At 38.4% G+C, this 18,962-nt stretch overlaps 1 protein-coding gene across 1 annotated transcript in view; it reads left to right on the forward strand.

Moving 5' to 3' along the window:
* LOC126473686 (uncharacterized) overlaps window positions 1-18,962 on the forward strand; it is a 135,522-nt gene that overhangs the window by 69,016 nt on the left and 47,544 nt on the right. Inside the window, exon 4 of the mRNA XM_050100922.1 lies at window positions 4,403-4,568. Within this exon, the coding sequence (XP_049956879.1) occupies window positions 4,403-4,568 (166 nt within the window). The remainder of the gene's footprint in view (window positions 1-4,402; window positions 4,569-18,962) is intronic.

Consider the following 18,962-nt stretch of genomic DNA (forward strand, 5'->3'; position numbering starts at 1 on the left):
TACAGGCCACCTCCATCAAGACCTGTGCAAAAAATTCAAAGGGGGGAAAAGTGTTGTGATTCGCCAATCTTTCAATGTGCTGCCACGCAGTTACGCGTCTCCTCTACATGCGGTGCTGTCTGCCAGCCATGCAACAGCAGCACCACCTAAGCGCCCAGCCAGCCAGCGGCCGCTAGACTTGGACTCAGTTATGATTTGACTGTTAAAGTGTACACACGTCTTACTCTGTTTACTTGATCTGTGACTTTCATGTATTGAGTCTTCCTTGAAATATATTTGTTCAACTTGAAGTTATAACAATTCAGTTGCTGTCAAACGGTCCATAAGTAAAAATTATCAATATACTGTAATAGTATAATTTCTCTTATTTTCCTACGGTGGACATATTGCAAGATTTATGTTGAATGGAAGCAATACATTGAGTTTACTCTTACTGGAATACACAATCACAGACTTTAACAGTTAACACATCTGTGATGTAGAGAAACACACAGCTTTTCTTGCAGAGCCTGCTTCTGGAGTTTGATGAAAATCTCTGATACTCTCAAGCTTACTAAATGAACATATAACAAAATGTGACGCCATTCTTTAGATCTTCACCATCTTCTCTATTAATCCTATCTCCTGAGAGTCCCAGAATGTTGAGTGATACTCAGGAATTGGTTGAACAAGTTTACTAGGACCCATTTCTGTAGTTGATAAATTACCTTTCCTTAGGATCATTTCAATGGCTGTCCACTGTGTATCTGTTTTTACTGCCACTAATTTTATGCTGTCATTCCACTTTAATTGATCCTGGACAGCTACCTTTTCATTTTTACAATTATTATTGATCCATTTACTTATCATCAGTTGTGAAATCAAATAATAATGATACTTTACAAATATTTATGCACAATATATTATATTTATTTATGTTTAGGGTCAACTGCCAGTGCGTACACTGAGTATCAATCTTCTGCAGGTCCTCCTGCATTTTGCTACAATTTTCCGGTAATGTAACTTTTCTACACACAACAGCATCATCTGTGAACAGTCTCACAGAACATACAACATTATTCACCAGGTTATTTATAAATATCATGAACAGTAATTACTTGATAATATTTCCAAAGTTAATGTTACATCTGACAGTTTTGCACTGTTAAGAATGGCATATTGAGTTCTATCTGTTAGATGGTTCTGAATGAAGTCACAAAGCTGGCATGATATTCTGTATTTTGTTCACTGAGTTAACAGTGTGGATGTATTTCAGTTGACAGAGAACATGACCTCAAACTGTGCACCATTATCTACGTCCTCAAGAATCTCATGGATCAACTCAGCAAGCATAGTTCAAGAAGATCTGTATTTTCTCAATTCATGTTCATTTCTATGGCTACCCTCATTCTCAAAAAAGATCAGTAATAATTAGTAGAGCTGAAGCACTTTAATTGCACTGAACACAAATCAACAATGTGTTTAGAGAAACAACACTCTCATCATTAGATGAGATGATGAGAGAATTGTCTCCCAAAAGACATTTTTGATTTGTGTTCAGCACAATTAAAGTGGCTCACTTCTGCTGACTATTATTGATAAAATTATACAAACTGCTACCTTTTATCTGAAAAATGCATACAATTAAATGCAAAAAGATGACAACTTGTAACATGTTTGATAATTCTTCGCAATGGACTGACATCAGCAGTATAGGTCTCTAATTATATGCGTCAGACTGACAACCCCTTTTTAAACAGAAATGACTTGTGTTTTTTTGAACTCATTCTTTGACATTTTATGTATTGTAATTAAAATTAAAATGAGGAAGTTATATGTCATACCTAATGGAAACTCTTGTGCATTTTAATGCAAATATATTTATACCAGAAATACTCATTAATCATCAGCACTATGTGTAAAATTCTACTGGATCTGAATAACATGCTAAAATGCAGCAACCTTGTAGAATAACTAATCAAGAACTTAATTCAGCATTTCTTATACTTAGAAGTGTCTCTCATTACTCAGCTTGAAAAACATCGTGCTGGTTTTTTTTTGCATACTTTCACCTGCTGTTGTTTTGACCAGCTATATTCTGAGGTTATGCAGGTAAAGCAAATTACATATCATTCAGAAAAAGAGAGCAACAAGAATACTTTATAAGTACGAAACCAAACATCCTGAAGAGGCCTCTTCCAAGATCTTTGAATTCTTACACTCATTTCCTAGGACATTTATTTGTTGCCAACAGTAAACACTCCAGACTTCAAGAAGAATATAATAATTCCAATCGCAAAGAAAGCAGGTGTTGACAAACGTGAAAATTATCAAACTATCAGTTTAATAAGCCACAGCTGCAAAATACTAACACGAATTCTTTACAGATGAATGGAAAAAGTGGTAGAAGCTGACCTCGGGGAAGATCAGTTTGGATTCCGTAGAAATGTTAGAACACATGAGGCAATACTGACGCTACAACTTATCTTAGAAAATAGATTAAGGAAAGGCAAACCTACATTTCTAGCATTTGTAGACTTAGAGAAAGCTTTTGACAATGTTGACTGGAATACTCTCTTTCAAATTCTGAAAGTGGCAGGGGTAAAATAAAGGGAGCAAAAGGCTATTTACAATTTGTACAGAAACCAGATAGCAGCTACAAGATTCGAGGGGCATGAAAGGGAAGCAGTGGTTGGGAAGGGAGTGAGACAGGGCTGTAGCCTATCCCCGATGTTATTCAATCTGTATATTGAGCAATCAGTAAAGGAAACAAAAGAAAAATTCGGAGTAGGTATTAAAATCCATGGAGAAGAAATAAAAACTTTGAAGTTCGCCGATGACATTGTATTTCTGTCAGAGACAGCAAAGGACCTGGAAGTGCAGCTGAATGGAATGGACAGTGTCTGGAAAGGAGGATATAAAACGAACATCAACAAAAGCAAAATGGGGATAATGGAATGTAGTCGAATTAAATTGGGTGATACTGTGGGAATTAGATTAGGAAATGACATGCTTAAAGTAGTAAATGAGTTTTGCTATTTGGGGAGCAAAATAACTGAGGATGGTTGAAGTAGAGAGGATATAAAATGTAGACTGGCAATGGCAAGGAAAGCATTTCTGAAGAAGAGAAATTTGTTAACATTGAGTATAGATTTAAATGTCAGGAAGGTGTTTCTGAAAGTATTTGTATGGAGTGTAGCTATGTATGGAAGTGAAACGTGGACAATAAATAGTTTAGACAAGAAGAGAATAGAAGCTTTCAAAATGCTGAAGATTAGATGGGTAGATCACATAACTAATGAGGAGGTATTGAATAGAATTGGAGAGAAGAGAAATTTTTGGCACAACTTGACTAGAAGAAGGGATCGGTTGGTAGAACATATTCTGAGGCATCAAGGGAACACCAATTTAGTATTGGAGGGCAGCATGGAGGGTAAAAATCATAGAAGGAGACCAAGAGATGGATACACTAAGCAGATTCAGAAGGATGTAGGTTGCAGTAGGTATTGGGAGATGAAGAACCTTGCACAGGATAGAGTAGCATGGAGAGCTGCATCAAACCAGCCTCTGGACTGAAGACCACAACGACAACAACAACAGTAAACATTTATTTCAGTTGCACAGAGATATTCATAACTGTGATAAAAGACAGAGAAATAATTGCTCTGTAGATTTTACTTCCTTATCTAGGTTTACGAGTGGGATTATAGGTCTTCAACAAGCCCCTACCAAACACACAGCAAGAAACTGAGAAACCCTGTAAATTCAAAAGACAATTAAAAAGACATTTTACCACTCACTCACTCCTTCTTCAAATACCTCATATGTAGATTCAGAAAGTGAAGGTGCTCGTTAGCTGCTTGACAAGTGGTGATAATCACTATAAATAGGGGCATCCATTGTTACAGCACAGTCTATCAAGTTACGTGATTTTGTAAATGTCTCCATGACATCCACTCAGTGTTGCCAAATTGTATAGATGGCTATTGTTTCCACCTGCAGCCATTAGCACTTTGTAGTTGAAAATTCGCAACAGTGCTGCCAACTGTCAGAGATTAACTTACATGTCTTCACTATAGGAATGTATAAAAGGTTTACATTGACTTGCTTTACATCACTGTAGGTTCTCCTTCATGATGGGCTCTACAGAACACAGTGAAAACAATTGAATTACTGCTTCATGGATGTTTCATTGTTGCAGATAATTGACTGCATTTTTTATTACTTTCCTTTTTATAAAAACTGCATTACTACATTTCACTGTAATGGATTACATATTAGGCTATATTAACGTATAATGTTAAACTAAAAAGTTACCTAATTGATAACAACTGCTCTTTTTCTTAACTAGTGGAATAGTTGTTAATTATTTGAGTTCTCTGGGCCATAAGTGATTAATTAAATTAAACATATGTAATTGCAGATCATACTACAGGACAGTGGTGTGTTTGAGATGTTGACCTTAGCACAAGAATTAGGAGTAGAAGAACTGAAGAAAACTTGTGAAGATCATGTAACATCAACATTGTCAGTCCTGAATGCATGCACATTCTTGGCTGCTGCTATGGAAATACAGGACCAGGCAGCAGGTAATTCGTTTATTTCACTTTTGCTCCTGATTATAGATATATATTTTCATTCAGTAGTCCTGAAGACTAAAGCTCCTGAATTGTAGCTGGCACCAAATGGCAAGTAAATATATTTTGCTCTTCATTTGGTTAAATGTAATGTTTTTGATTCATCAACATCAATTGAAATACTTCACATGAAATGTTTGATGATTTCTCATTTTTTTAGTGTAACTACATATTTTCCTTTTATATCGCAATGACTAGCCTGAGGGTGCACAAATTTCTTTCATGTCTCATATTGTACCATTACTAATTATTATTAACAAAGAGATTCCACACACACAGATAATATGAATGTCTCTTACATAATGTGATGAGCTATATTCCCTGATTTTCAATTGATAAATGCAAAACTCTGATCAACAAACTCGGTTCAGCTTATTGTCTTCTTAAAAAAAATTTGCAGTGTCTTGATCTTCTACATCTACACTCCGCAAACCACTGGACGGTGCATGGCAGAAGGTGCCTTCTGCTACTAGTAGTCATATCTTCTCCTATTCCACTTGCAAATAAAGTGAGGGAAAAACGTTTGTCAAAAACCTTTCCACGAGCCCCAATTCCCTGCATCTAATAATCTTCATGGTCCTTAAACAAAATATATGTTGGAGGTGAAAGAATTGTTCTGTATTCGGGCTCAAATGCCAGTTCTCTAAATTTGCACAACAGTGCCTTGTGGAAAGTGCATTGTCTTCCCTCCAGGGATTCTCATTTGAGTTTACAAAGCATCTCCATAATACTTGCATGCTGATCAATCCTAATAGTAATAAATCTTGCAGCCCACATCTGAATTGCTTTGATGTCTTCCTGTAATTCAACATGGTGGGGATCCCAAACACTTGAACAGTACTCAAGAATGGATCTTGCTAGTGTTCTTTATGCCATCCCCTTTATGGATGGGCTCCACTTTCTAAAATTTTCCCAACAAAATTAAGTCAAAAATTTACCTCCCCTCCTACCAATCTGATGTGCTTATTTCATTTTATATCACTTTGGAATGTTATGCCTGTATATTTAATCAATGTGAATGTGTCAAGCTGGACCCTGCTAATGCTGTATTCAAACATTACAGGACACTTTTTTTCTCTATATTCAGAGCAAGTTGCCATTCATCACACCAACTAGAAGAAATTTTGTCCAAGTCATCTTTTATATTCCTACAGGCATCCAATGACAACACCTTCCCCTGCACCACAGCGTCACCAACAAACAGCTGTAAATTGCTGTGCACCCTGTTCATCAGGTCATTTATGTATATAGAGAAAAAAAACCAGTCCTGACGCATTTTCCGGGAGGGGGGGGGGGGCGGGGGGGCACTCCTGATGATACCCTTGTTTCTGATGAAAACTTGTCACTAAGGACCACATAATGGGTTGTCTTACTTAAAAGTCTTCAAGTCACTCACATATCTGGGAACCTAGACCATATGCTCAGACCTTCATCAACAAGCTGCTGTGAGGTACCATATCAAATGCTCTCTAGAAATCTAGGAATATGGAATCAATCTGTTGCCCTCCATCTGTGGTTTGTAGGATATCACGTGAGAAAAGGGCAAGCTGAGTTTCACATAAGTGATGCTTTCTAAATCCGTGCTGATTCATGGGCAGAGGCTATCCTGTCTCAAGGAAATTTATCATATTCAAACTCGGAATGTGTTCAGGAATTCTGCAGCAAGTTGATGTTAACAATATTGATATGTAATTATGCGGGTCCATTCTTTTATCCTTCTTATAGACAGGAGACACCTGCACTTCTTTCCACTCACTTGAGTCTTTTTTGGTGGGCGAGAGATTCATGATAAATGCAGGCTAAGTAAGGAGCCAATGCCACAGATTACTCTCTGTTAAACTGAACTGGGATTCCATCTGGACCTGGCAGCTTGTTTATTTTCAACTCTTTCACTTGCTTCTCCATGCCCCACATGCCATTTCTCATAAAAATACTAGCTTTCATCTCAGAGTGTCACTCATTCTTCTTAGACAATGTAGTTACAGCTAATAATTATGTATTCTACAAAAAATTAACAAAAAAGTATGAATATTGGGCATCAGAGTAAGTTCCTTCCAGAATTTATGAAATCTTATTGTAACTTAATAGTGCATTTACTCTGTAATGTTGTATGTGGCAAAAACATGAATGCAAATTTCAGATGAACCACCAAACAAACTGTATTGGAAAAAATTCAGTGTAGGCTCTGTACTTCTGTTTAGTGCAAAAATTATCATCCTTTACCCTGGTGTAAAATTTTTTCACCACATACACCGAAAATATTTGGAATCTCTAGACATTCAAGACTATATTAAAAGTAAAACTCAATCAAGAAAACTCATAAATTGAGAGACGGAATTGCTGGCCAGTACTTACCTTCAGAAGGTACATTATATAGTACTGTCAATAGACATGTACAAAAGAAAAAGTGATGACACCATTCTATCTTTCGGAACTGTTGCATCCTTTCTCAGAGATATCCTGTCCCAATTCTTCTCAAAGACCAGTGTCCCAGAGTTTGAATCCTAGACATGAAGACCAGATCCACTTGTTAACTACTATTGTGCTTTGTACTGAAGTTACATAACCTTCAGTTTGCCACAAACTGATGTTAATTACTAGAAGTGCTACCACTAAAGATTTACTGGGAAGTAAGTGTATGTAAATGCAAAATTTTTTGAGATATTTAATGGGCTTCTACAAGTTTTTGTCTCATTTACATAATATTCTTATTGCTTTACCATTGTAGATTTCCCATCCACCTGCTTAGCTGAGTGGTAATGTGTTTGCCTACCAAGCAGCAGGCCCGGATTCGATTCCCAACGGCGTTGGAGATTTTCTCCACTCATGGACTGGGTGATGTGTTGTCCTCATCATCATCATCAACATTCAAATTATCCAATGTAGCATCACCTGAAATGTGACTTGCAACTCGGCAGCCGAACTTCCTCGGTTGGAACCTCCTGGTCATCAGTGCCTCATGACCATTTCATTTCATTTTGTAGATTTTCTGGGAAATAACTATAAGAAATCTGAGACCTTTAAAAGGCCTTTACAAGAGGCTGTCTTATTTGCATACTACTCTTATTGCTGATGTCTGCTTTTGAAGAGTTACTATCCAAGGAGTTAAATTTCTGGGGAAATACAGGATGGAGCTACATAAAATAAGCTAGTACTATTTCTTTGACTTAAGTTAGGCACTGTTTTTTCAATGAAATTGTGTTTATTGAATGTTCATAAGATTAACACAAACAAGTTCCTCTGAACCAGGTGTAGGCCTCTTCAAGTATTACCTGAATTCTGTCCAGTATGGCCTAGTCTGAATTCTTAATTAATATGCGTGTGTCATTAGGAAATAGTACAACTTTGAACAGTGTTTCATAGTCACTAGAAGGCTATTTGCATAAGGGAAGAACAGCTGCACACCCAGTAGTAAACTTTGTGGATCCCGTATTTTATGTTCTCCCATTCTGAGTTTAACATTACTCTTGTGTAAAAGTATGTCAATGTGATCCTCTACATTTTCTTATAAAGTTTATGCTCCAACCATGCTAAAAGATGGCATCAATTTTCCAAGCAGAAATTCTACTGGCAGCTTTCATTTTTATATCACTGTGTGGAATAGAGCCTGTTTATGTAAATATTGTACACAACAGTGTCATGACAGTTTATTACAAATGCAGTGCACAGAGTTACCTGTATTTTTTAACAGCTACTTCTCTTTTGATAATGTATACCATGATTAATTCCACATATCTGAAAATTGTCTTTCATGGCGCAATCTGTGGAACAAAATAATTGAACGAATGAGTCAATGAGCTTCTCTAGGCAAAGGTCTTCCTTGATGTGTCATATGGCTTGAAGACTAGACACGTCTATGAATCATTTATTTTTTCTTATTAAAATACATCTAGATGTACTCTCACATCATCTTACACTAAAGAGCAAAGAAACTGGTACACCTGCCTAATATTGTGTAGGGCCCCTGCGAGCATGCTGCAACACAATGTGGCATGGAGTCAACTAATGTCTGAAGTACTGCTGAAGGGAATTGATGGCATGAATCCTGCAGGCCAGTCCATAAATCCGTAAGAGTATCAGGGAGTGGAGATCTCTTCTGAACAGCACGTTGCAAAGCATCCCACATATGCTCAATAATGTTCATGTCTGGGGAGTTTGGTGGCCAGCAGAAGTGTTTAAACTCAGAAGAGTGTTCCTGGAGCCACTCTGTACCAATTCTGGATGTGTGGGGTGTTGCATTGTTCTGATGGAACTACCCAAGTTTGTCAGAATGCACAATGGACATGTGTGGATGCAAATCAGACAGGATGCTTACAAATGTGTCACCTGTCAGAGTCATATCTAGACATATCAGGGGTCCCATATCACTCCAACTCCACAACATCACAGAGCCTTCACCAGTTTAAACAGTCCCCTGCTGACACGCAGTGTCCATGTATTCATGAGGTTGTCTCCATACCCATATACGTCCATCCACTTGATACAATCTGAAATGAGACTCATCTGACCAGGTAACATGTTTCCAGTCATCAACAGTCCAATGTGAGTGTCGATGGGCCCAAGTGAGGCATAAAGCTTTTTGTCATGCAGTCGTCAAGGATACATGAATGGGTCTTTGGCTCCGAAAGCCCATATCGATGATGTTTCATTGAATGGTTTGCATGCTGACACTTGTTGATGGCCCAGCATTGAAATCTGCACCAATTTGTGGAAGCATTGCACTTCTGTCATGCTGAATGATTCTCTTGAATCGCCATAGTGATATCAGAGTTTTGATGTTTTACCAGATTCCTGACATTCACAGTACACTCATGAAATGGTTGTATGAAAATATCCAGCCTTTCAGGCACTTTGGAAATAATTTGTAAGATAACATAGCAATACACCCAGAATGATTTTAATAGAATTTACACCATCTGTAGAAACCTACATATTTATATAATTCTTGGTTTGTATTAACACCTAATCAAGTAACCTTAGGTCTGAAAATATGAAACTCCTGTGACAGGCTATCAACAGAAGACAACAGGAGACTGATATGACAATTCCACAAGAAAAATTAGCACAACTCTGCATTGTAGTTCACAGCACTAATGTTATGGTAACTTTAGGAGATGGGGCTAAAAGTCAAGTCTTCCAGATCAATGAAAATATCCAGGAGATGCTGCAAGTCAGATGGCTTCAGTCTAGACATCTCCATTAGTTTCAGTGCTTTGGAGACAATGGACAAAATTATTCACATGGTTCAACAAGTTCAAAAGCAGTTGGAGAATACAGGGTGTAATGTGCAAGCCAAGGCTAGAAATAAATGAGCGTGAGGACATCAACCACTGAGGTCGAGATGAACAAGTTAAATCAAATGCTAATAATACTGTATGTGTGTAATGTCTTTTCTTTCATCTTGTCTTTGTAGAGTGCTAACTATGCTGATGTAGGTGTTTTGAGTTGCATAATTATTTATGTTACTAAAGTGGTTACATTTTGTGGCATCAGTAAGAACATCTTGTTCTGCCTAGACACTGTCATGGATAAAACCACACTAGTGACCCACGAGGAACATGCAATATCTATGGATTTAGGAAATGCATGACACTTCCTTCCCACCAAACAATGAAAAATTTGAGCAACCAGTGTATTGGGACCTTTTGCCTATACTGATTGACCTTTTAGTGGATTGTGTGGTGCAACAAACAATATGGAACAATACAAGTAAAACTCTACACGTGAAAGTGATTTTAACCCTCCTTCTACTCATGTACAAGAGCGTGTGGATTACATGTATCACAATTCTCTGTTTTCTTCTTTGGATCTTATAGGCTTCTTTCTGACAGGAGCAAGAGCAACTTATATCAACAGATGTTACTAGACCTACATCAGATTTTTGCGCCCAAGTCCATCATTGTGTTTATTTACCTCCTGATTTGAAGTGTGCTTTTTTGCTGGTTATCGAGGCAACAAATCTGATTCTGCCACTTTGTGGAACCCAGATGGCTGGGTCACACATGAAGTTATCTACTGCGTCATGATGAATCAATGGAACTGTGTTCAACAAAACCCTCAGAATGAGTCATTCAGGGCCATACTGAACATCTCCAGTTATGTCCACACTGTGCAGCATGTGTTACCTTAACTGCCACAGTTTCTTCATCCCATCACCATATGCCTTTTGCAGGTCCAAGATGGCTGGGTTGCCTTATTGCAAAGGTTAAGCAAATCACCTGAACAACAAATCCACCAGACAATTTTCTCAGAGCAGTTGAGTGGACATACTCCTCACAGATATGGTTCCATGTATGAGACTGGTGGATCTGAAGTTAATACCAAACAATACATTAAGGACCATAGGGCTGAGTAAATTGCCTCATGTTATTCAAGTGTCCTTATCACAAATGAAGGGCTCACACAAGAGACCAAACTACAATTTGCTAATTGTGTTTTTGCATTACAAGATGAATGCTCTTCTTGTTGCCCAGCAGCCACTAACAGACCAACCCATGACAGCCATATAGCATGATAATGTGATGCTCAGTAAAAAAGCTGGGCTGAACATAACTGGTGATTCATGATGCACCCCCACAGGACAACGCCTCCCAACTCCTGAGGCGCAATGCAGTCAGCTGACAATAACAGACCAGCCAACACTGCATGCTATTCAGAACTCAGAGTTTAACAGCAACTGACAGAGTGTGTTGGTGCTGGTTCCATGCATGTTTCGGTGCTGCTGTGCTCAAATGCACCTCCTCATGTGAGCACTGAAATGTACTTGCTATCTCTGATAGATGCCAGAGGTCATGGAATTAAGAAAGTATGCCACAGCACTATATATGTACACCAAATTAGTTTGCTAAACACATCCACACATACCATGGCTGTCTACATTCTTGACATGGGTACCAACCAAAGTTTCTAGTTGACTCAGGTTCCAAGATAAACATGATCTCGAGCACAGCTGCTATCCTCACACTTCAGCACCCTTGGTACAGCATACAGCTATGAATGTTCACATGTAATGATGTATAGTTCCATTACTCACACTGTTGACTTAGGCATGGCAAGGAAAAACATTTACATGGACTTTTATGTTAGGTAACCTCAACAAATGTGTTAGAAGCTGACTTTTTGCATCACTATCACTAAGGCCCTGATCTAAGAGAGGAACTACTTTTCAACAGAGTGACTGATGCTTGCATTCAAGGTGTGGTCAGAGGACCTCCAGTTTCAGTTGTTCCAGAGCACACAGGGTCCTTAACATCTTCAGAAGATGAACTTCCTACAGTTGAAATGCTCACTAGGCAAACAGCCAACTATGATGACTTAGTTGTACATAGACACCGACAGTAAGCACACAGCACACTCCAAATAGCCAAGATAGATGACAAAAATATTAGACATGCCTAATGTTCTTAGTATTTGATTTAACTTGTTCATACTGATGTCAGCTATTGATGTTGCCACAAGGGTCTTTCCACTAGGTAGTAGTTGTGGGAGCACAATGTTAGAACTGGTTTGTAGATGTTTTGGTGGTAACTACCAAGCAATAAAATGATTTCAGAATAAGTGTGGAGCTCAATAAAGTCATCTAGACTTTAGGTTTTTTGGGGAGATTTTTGGGAATGATGAACTTGTAATTACTGTTGGGGATGCAGACAACAGTTTAGGCAAAACCTCAGTTACATAGTCAAAGATTATTTAAGATAAGTCTCATTTATTGTTCCATTTTCAGTGGGGTGGGGTTTCTCATCGTTGTTGTTCGTTCATACTGTCTCACCTTAATTGTCCACCTACCTCAGTATGGCTTCCTTATGATGTCCCTTCACTCTGCAGTAGTGGATACTCACTAGGCCATGTAGAGCAGCACTGATGAAACCACGACCTAATACCTACCACACAGAAGCCGCGTAACTCAAGTTGCGAATCAGTTCCTGTAAATTCATTTTAAGAAATTTCGGGTGGTGGGAAAATGCAGTTTACCTGCAGTAAGCCTTTGCAAATTCTAGTAAACTGGTTTTTTATTCTTAAGGAAGCACATTAATTTGCTATCAAGTCTGAATTTACCATTTTTACTGCTCTATCATTCCAAGTTCACAGTCAATATACCAAAATTCCACACGGAAAAGCAGCCAGAATATCTACCAGTCCGACCTGATTAATGTTCGCTACTACTGTAGCGAGTTGAAACTTTGGTCATATCAGTTGTCTTCAAAGTTAGAAGTGCTCGCCTAAATATTCCATAAAATACTCGGAACATGCCACACAGAATTTCACTAAGACTGAAATATCACACACTCATAATACATCAATTAATTAATCAAATTGTCCTCAAAACGTTCATAACTTAAACAGCCTAAGTCACAACACTTCCTAACAGCAATGAACTCAACAGTTCTTTATTTTACATGTTATTTTCTCAGTGACATTTAGCATGATGTTACACATACGAAGGTTGGCAAGCGACTCCCTCGATGCCACCCCACTCTCTGCCTATCTAACTTTCTGCATGCAGGAACGGCTTAATTCTGATAGTCTAATGGTCTGAATGACCACTCAGAATGATCCTTCCAGATCATTCTTGCGGCAAAACTTGCCTGAGCCAATCACTAACCATAAAATCATTTACATCATTCCAATGCCATTTTCTAATATAATATTTAATAAAATACACTGAAATACAAAATAATCTTTAAATTAATTTAAAAACTTATTCCACTTCTAACTTTTATTCTGGCTGCTCTCTTACAAAAGCAAGCACGCTTCAACATACGTCATCAGCATCATGGTTGCACCACAATTTTCCCACGATTCAGTTTCATAAGTTTTTACATAAAATAGTATTAAGTTTTTTCATATGTCCCACAGACACTCTCTCATTAATTCTCATGTATACACACAACAAAATAATAAGCACATAATAATTTTGAATGATTTTTTTACACTATGAAATGCAGAGTAATTAAAGTTATGAAAATAAAATTCCAGTTAAGTGATTTTATACACTGAGCACTCTGGTTATAACTTTAGATGATGATAAAAGACAAACTGCTATTGTTCTTAACTGAGTTTTGAAACATAAGTGTCAGTTTTATGACTTTTAAGTAATTTTCTCAATTTCAGTAACTGAAACAGATAAAAATCTGAGATTTTAACAGGCTCTTCTACTTAATAACAAAAGATGGTATACAAAGTTTGAGCAAAATTGGATGATAATTACTATGGTTTATTTAGATTCATAGGGGATATGAATTTACGTTCCTACTAGATGTTACTGGAGACCATTCTCATGGCCGATAGTGTCAGCTCCGCTGTGAGTCATGGCAGAGAAACAATCCTGCAGCCACCGTGATAAGTGGCTGCATGCTATACTGTACTGAATGTTATTCCGTAATAACTTGCTACATTACAGTCTCAGTTGCACATTTTTAATTATATTATATGTATCAACCACACAGGTGCATCTTCAGATCTAAGTAGTTGCACCAGCAACCTGTCTTGTCCACTCAGAATCACATGTGCTTGACATGTGGTTCTGAGAAGACAAAACAGCTTGCTTCTGAGTGATAAAAACATGGAACCTAATTAAAGATGTGCAACTGAGACAGGAGAATAAATGAGGATTATCTTAAATGTCTATACAGTTGCTGAATATCTCAAGACAAAAACACTGGGGCAACAAAAGTTATGGGACAGTGGTATGCACATATACAGATGGTGGTAGTATCGCATATACAAGGTATAAAAAGGCAGTGCATTTGTGGAACTATCATTTGTACTCAAGTGATTCATGTGAAAAGGTTTCCGAAGTCATTATGGCTGCACAATAGGAATTAACAGACTTTGAATGCAGAGTGGTAGTTGGAGCTATACATATGGGACATTCCATTTTGGAAATTGTTAGGGAATTCAATATTCTGAAACCCACTGTGTCAACAGTGTGCTGAGAACACCAAATTTCAAGCATTACCTCTCACCACGGACAATGCAGTGGTCGACTGCCTTCACTTAATGACTGAGAGCAGTGGCAGTTGCATAGAGTTGTCAGTGCCACCAGATAAGCAACAATGTGCGAAATAACTACAGAAAACAATGTGGGCTATATGACGAATGTATCCTTTATGAGAGTGTGTTGAAATTCATCATTAGTGGGCTATGGCAGCAGATGGTTGACGCAAGTCCCTTTGCTAACAACACGACATAACCTGCAGCACCTCTCCTGGGTTCGTGACCATATTGGTTGAACCCTAGATGAATGGGAACCTGTGCCTGGCTAAATGAGTCCCATTTCAGTCAGTAAGAGCTGATGGTAGGGTTTGAGTGTGGTGCAGACCCCATGAAGCCATGGACCCAAGTTGTAAACATGGCACTGTGCTCACTGGTGGTGACTTCATAATGGTGTGGGCTGTATTTACATTGAATAGACTGGGTCCCCTGGTCCAACTGAACTGATCATTGAGCAGAATGGTTATATTTGGATACTTGGAGATCACCTGAATGCATTCATGGACTTCATGTTCCCAAATAACAATGGAATGTTTATAGATGACAATGCACATGCCACCAAACCACAATTGTTCACAATTAGATTGAAGAACATTCTGGACAATTCAAGTGAATGATTTGGCCAACATGATCATCTGACATGATCCCATTTATGGGACATAATCAAAAGGCCAGTCCATGCACAAAATCCCGCACCAGCAACACTTCTACATCTACATCTATCCTATGCAAAACACTGTGGGTGTATGGCAAAGGGTATGTCCCACTGTACCAGTTATTATTCTTATGAACCCTATGTGAGTGATAGGTGGGGGGATGTAGTATATTTCTAAAGAAATCATTTAAAGCTGGTTCTTGAAACATTGTTAACAGATGTCCTCGGGAAAGAATACTTCTATTTTCAAAAGTCTTCTAGTTCAGTTCGCTCAGTATCTTCGTGACACTCTCCCACAAACATGTGACCATTTGTGCTGCCCTTCTCTGTATACATTCAATATTCCCTTTTAGTCCTATATGGTTCAGGTTTCACACACTTGAGCAATATTCTAGAACCGGTGACATGAGTGATTTGTAAGCAATCTCCTTTGCAGATTGACTGCACTTCCCCAGTATTCTACCAATAAATTGAAATCTACCACCTGCCATACTCATGAGTGAACCTACACGATCAATCCATTTCATATCCTTGCAAAGTGTTACAATCAGGTATTTGTATGAGTTCGCCGATTACAGCAGTGACTCACTGATATTATTGTCACAGGACACTACATTTTTCATTTTGTGAAATGCAAAATTTAACATTTCTGAACATTTAAAGCAAGCTGTCAGTCTTTGCACCACTTTGAAATCTTATCCAGATGTGACTGACTATTTATGCAGCCTGTTTCAGATAGTACTTCATTATAGATAACTGCAGCATCTGCAATATGCCTGATTTTACTATTAATATTGTCTGAAGGGTTATTAATATACAACACGGGCAGCAAGGGTCCCAACACACTTCCTTGGGGCACACACGAAGTTACTTCTACACCTGATGATGACTCTCCATTTAGGATAACATGTGCACCTCTCCTACCACTAAGTCCTCAATCCAGTCTCAAATTTCACTTGATACCCCATATGATTGTACTTTTGACAAAAAGCATGGGTGCGGTACTGAGTCAAATGCTTTTTGGAAATCAAGAAACACTGCATCTACATGAGTGCCTTGATATAAAGCTTTCAGTAAGTCATGTGACAGAAGTGCGAGTTGGGTTTCACATGATCATTGTTTTCAAAATCCATGCTGGTTGGCCTCAAGGAGGTCATTCTGTTCCAGATACCTCATTATGTTTGAGCTAAGATTATGTTCTACGATCCCACAACAAATTGATGTCAAGGATATTGGATGGTAGTTTTGTGGATCACTTCCACTACCCTTCTTGTAGATGGGTATGACCTGTGCCTTTTTCCAAGAACTGGGCACTGTTTTTTGTATGAGGATCTACAATAGATAATAGTTAGAAGAGGCGCTAATGCAGCCACAAATTCAGTATAGAAGCTGACAGTGATTCCATCGGGCACTGGAGCTTGGTTCAATTTTAACGATTTCAGCTGTTCCTCAGCACCACTGACACTAAAACTTATTTCATTCATCTTTTCTTTGGTACAAGGATTATACTGTGGCAATTCTCCTGTGTTTTCCTTTGTAAAGGAACATTTGAAAATAGAGTTAAGCATTCCAATTTTTGCTTTGCTACCATCAATTACAGATCCTGCCTCACTCACTAGGGACTCATTGAGATATGACACTACTGATTTTTTATTTAGTTTACTGAACATGTATAGTTTTCTGCTTGTTTTAGTTGTCCTTTATACTTTGCTAATCATTGTTCCCACAACCGCATCATGCTCACTGATACCAGTTTCAATGTGGACATCCTTAAAGAAGTCAGGTCTGTTTGTTGCCATTAGATCCAATACATCTTCTTCATTTTTCAGATGTCTTATCATGCCCACCACTAAAAGAAAACTATGATTTTCCTGATTAATTGTTGGATGACTAAAGTCTCCACCAATGATTACACTATGATTGGGGAACTTACATACAAGTGAACTGAGGTTTTCTCTATAGTTACTTCAGGGGATGAGTCCGGTGGGCAATAGAAGGATCCAAGTATCACTGTATGTCTACTCCCGATACTGAGTCTTGCCCAAACAATATCTCGTGCAGCTTCAATTTCTGTCTTGGTGGATCTGAGTTCCTTGTCTATTGCAAGAATACACCTCATCCATTTACCATTTGCCTATCCTTTTCACTTAAATTTTCCCCAAAAATCAAAACTCTGACTGCTATCAATTTCGGGTTTCAAACAGCTTTCTGTACCTAGTATTATGTGAGCTTCAACTGCTTTTCACGAGTGCTTCAAACTGTGGCACTTTGTTGTGAATGGTCCAGGAGTTTACCATTTAGCATTTTAATACCTTCACCTGTGGAAGGCATTCATTTTGATCTTACACTGCCACTTAGGGTTTCCTGCAGCTATTGTTGTATGGATTGGATGGAGAGTTGCCAAATCTAAAAACCCTTGTGTGCACTCCACTCACAGTCAGCTACCTGAGCAGCAGCCTCTGATGTGTAGTGCACACCTGACCCATTTAGGGAGACCCTACAGTTCTCAGTGCTATGGCGCAAGACCAGGAAGTTGCAGCCCAGCTTGTCACAAACTTCCGAAATTATGGACGGCTATAGAGTAGCATGGCTCAGTATTTCTACAGGGGACTCTCAATGCCTTGGTGAGTCCATGCGACATTGAGTCGCTGCAGTACTTTGTGCGAAATGAAGTCTGACATGATATTAAGTGGTATCCCATGACTTTTATCACCTCAGTGTATGTTGGAAACAGTGACTCATGAATTACATCAGGCACATAACTGAAAAAGTAGCTCACACTAGTGTGGATATTTTTCACTCTTTGAGTGATGTGACAGGCCTTGGATGAAGCATTCCAGAATGTGTTAATGTTAATGCAGAGCTTGGAAAGTCATTCAGGAGAGTGTGATGGGATGTCCACGTAAGGACGTGACTGATCTATTGCCCCTCAATCAGTCATCCTGTATTATCTATAGCATGATCTGCATCTGAGTGCTTGTGGTAACAGACTTCTTCCATGGCGCACAACATCCAGGCTGACCAAACCAGCATCCTCCCTAATTCACTGATTTCCGAGGTTTTCACTGGGTCTGTTTACGGTCAGTTATAATGAAAGATAGCACAGCAGTTGAAACAGCCAACAGTTGTGCAAAATACTACAACTTGGACTAATCTGTGGATCTGAAAGAAAACTCATTCCATGTGCTCCATCAAAACGTAAGCCATATGCACTAAAAGAATTTCCCTCATTGATATTTCAATATACAGGTTGAATAGTAGAGGCTAAAGATCACATTCCTTTTTTTAGTCTGTCTCTCAACACTTTCTGTGATGTCTGCGCTGATCCTGCGATATGCTGAAACACACAGAAAACAGCAAAACTTTTGAACATAATCCTGCACGTTCTGAACAACTTTAGCACATCCCATGTTCATAGGCAAAATATCAATATCTGGATTAACTCTAAATCAACATATTGCAGCCCCCTTCTGAAGTTGTTATATTACTGTTGGGTGGACATGCCACAGACAGCACATGAATTGTTCCTCTGTATGATTTGTTATAGTTGATTGAGGTTAGGTTCAGTGTTGGATTTAAAACCTATTTTGCCACATGTTTACTTCCACTTACTTTTTATTCAATGACCATTACTAGGAGCAGACAAATGGAGTTGCGGTGGGAAGCATGATGTCATCTATCATTGGAAATTTGTTTAT

The sequence above is a fragment of the Schistocerca serialis genome, chromosome 4, assembly GCF_023864345.2.
Source record: "Schistocerca serialis cubense isolate TAMUIC-IGC-003099 chromosome 4, iqSchSeri2.2, whole genome shotgun sequence".
In the NCBI taxonomy this organism is placed as follows: Eukaryota; Metazoa; Arthropoda; class Insecta; order Orthoptera; family Acrididae; genus Schistocerca; species Schistocerca serialis.